This window comes from Alosa alosa, chromosome 4 (assembly GCF_017589495.1).
Source record: "Alosa alosa isolate M-15738 ecotype Scorff River chromosome 4, AALO_Geno_1.1, whole genome shotgun sequence".
Classification (NCBI taxonomy): Eukaryota; Metazoa; Chordata; class Actinopteri; order Clupeiformes; family Clupeidae; genus Alosa; species Alosa alosa.
This window is the reverse complement of record NC_063192.1, coordinates 19,627,089-19,629,588: the sequence shown is the minus strand read 5'-3', so window position 1 is coordinate 19,629,588 and position 2,500 is coordinate 19,627,089. Positions and strand designations below refer to the sequence as shown.

The window sequence follows — 2,500 nt, the reverse complement described above, 5'->3', positions numbered from 1 at the left end:
AGAGTGAACGCAGCATAGTGCAGAAGCACATTGAGACAGAGTGAACGCAGCATAGCGCAGAAGCACATTGAGACAGAGTGAACGCAGCATAGCGCAGAAGCACATTGAGACAGAGTGAACGCAGCATGAAGCACATAGAGACAGAAGCACATAGAGACACAGAGTGAACGCAGAAGCATGAGACAGAGTGAGTGCAGAAGCACATTGAGACAGAGTGAACGCAGCATAGCGCAGCGGGCAGGACGAGGAAGTCGCTGGAGCAGCCTCTCCTCATTCCTCATATTCACCCTGATAAGGCACCACTGACTGACCGGACCCAGGAACTGTGTGTGTGTGTGTGTATTGTGTGATAAGGTGTGACCCAGAACTGTGTGTGTGTGTGTGTGTGTGTGTGTGTAGGTGTGTGTGTGTGTGTGTGTGTGCGTGTGTGTGTGTGTGTGCGTGTGTGTGTGTGTGTCTGTATCTTGGCACACATGTGCACACCAACATAATCTTTGGTATAAAGACAATCATACAGTTGTGCATACACTAACACAACTAAGACCTAGAAGCATACCAACACACTCTTTGATATGGACAGAGGCACGTTTGGGCAAAAACTGAAAGCCGACTAGTGCACATATAAACATAAACATACAAACACAGACAAAAGCAGACATGTCAACATACATACAGTACAAAAATACAGGATTAAAAAAGGCACAGAATATACAGCAATCAACCAAAAAACAGCATGCACTAGACACACACACATAGACACACACTCACACACACAAACATACACACACATTCAGGCAACACAACCACAGTCACACTTCCCAACGCAGCCAGACTGTGCAGGTGTGACTGTGTTGACTGGAGCTGAGATGAAAGCTACTGGAGACCTGGGGAGTCTCTGGCATTTATTTCTCAAAGCACCACTCTATTTGCAGCCGCACACACACACACACACACACACACACACACACACACACACACACACACACACACACACACGCTCCACACACACACACACACACACACATACCTTCTTGCATCATAATCAAAACCTGGCCACAGATCGTGGCCCTCGAGGCAGAGGACAAGTGTGTTTTGTTCTCATTCTTCTGTGCGTGCGTGCGTGTGCGTGTGTGTCTGTGCGCATGTGTGTGTCTGTGTGGGTGTGTGTGGGTGCATGTGTGTGTGAGCAATGAGCATACGGCACTGGGTTCATGTTTTCAAATTCTCATCGCCTCTGGGAAGCATGCAGCACATTCCAGCTCTCTAATGTTCACGCTACGCATGCACAATTAACAGCCATCCAATACAAACACACACACACACACACACACACACACACACACACACACACACACACACACACACACACACATAAATAAACATACTGGCTTGCACACACACACACACACACACACAGACACACTCTCTCTCACAAACACACACAAACACACACACACACAGCCACACAAACACACACACACACACACACACACACAGACACACTCTCCAGAGTTGTGATTGCACATTGACAGGCACACTGTAAGGCACAGGAGCTGATGAGGGAGGCGTGAGGGGGGCTGGGGGGGAGAGGGATGAGGAGGAGATTGGGAGCGTGCTGGGCTGTCTCTCCACATGACCAACAGAAAATGAAAAAGACTCGTTGCAGATGTGAGCTAAATCTCAATATGCCCTGAGTGAGTGGACACAGACTTTCTGCTTTTTAGAAGCATTAGAGTGAGGAGGTGGTTTAGAACGGTTTAGCATCATCGCACGGCTACAGCACCAGGCTAGTCTCTTATCCTCTACACAGCACCCTGGTTAGCTCTGCTGCAGCTACTGGGCATCAGTTACCTGGTGCCTACAGGCAGACTGGTACGGTGTGTGTTGTGGGTGGATTAATTGGTTGGGGGGTTATTGTGTGTGTGTGTGGTGGGGTGGCACACCAGTGGTGTGGTGGTGGGGTCAGGTTTGGACAGGGGCTTCATCCAGGTCAGGTGTCTTCCAGGTCAGGACTCTGCTGCTGTGTGAAACACCAGGAGGGGTTGGGGGTGGATGAGGGGTCTGGTGTAGGAGTGGGGGGGGGTCGGGTTGAGGGGGGGGGGGGTACTACTTACTAGCACAGGGACTTTGGGGGTCTCTGGTAGGCTGTGGATAAAGCTTCCGCTGTGACTAGTGGAGACTGTGGGCGGCTTCTTGCTACTGAGGCCCATGGCGTCCATTGACTGGCTTCTGCTGCGGATCACCCGCTACAGAGAGAAACGCAGAGATGGAGGGGGGTTGAGCTGCCGAGGCGGTGGGTGGAGGAAGCCCAGAGAGGGGATGAAAAGGGGGGCGGAGGGGGGGGGTGTTGGTGGTGCTGAGATGGTATGGGCTTGGACAGGGACAGGCTCCTGCTTTGAAGAATAATAAAAAAAATCACCGAACCCCACCCAAAACACCCAAAGAGCTTCCACCGCACTGATCCTCATGGGCAAAACAAGTAGCTCCCCAAAAAGTGTTC

The 2,500-nt window shown here is 50.9% G+C and overlaps 1 protein-coding gene across 15 annotated transcripts in view; it reads right to left on the bottom strand.

The window, feature by feature from the left end:
- The window catches only part of rap1gapa (RAP1 GTPase activating protein a), a 106,252-nt gene that overhangs the window by 12,971 nt on the left and 90,781 nt on the right, over window positions 1-2,500 (bottom strand). For 12 of the 15 annotated variants that reach the window (XR_007193298.1, XM_048240438.1, XM_048240428.1 and 9 more), the window contains one exon: window positions 2,115-2,246. The exons of the other annotated variants lie outside the window; for them this stretch is intronic. Coding sequence is in view for 11 of the 12 variants with exons in the window: in XM_048240438.1 (XP_048096395.1) it covers window positions 2,115-2,246 (132 nt within the window). In the remaining variant the exon portion in view is untranslated. The remainder of the gene's footprint in view (window positions 1-2,114; window positions 2,247-2,500) is intronic. 15 annotated transcript variants of the gene reach the window in all.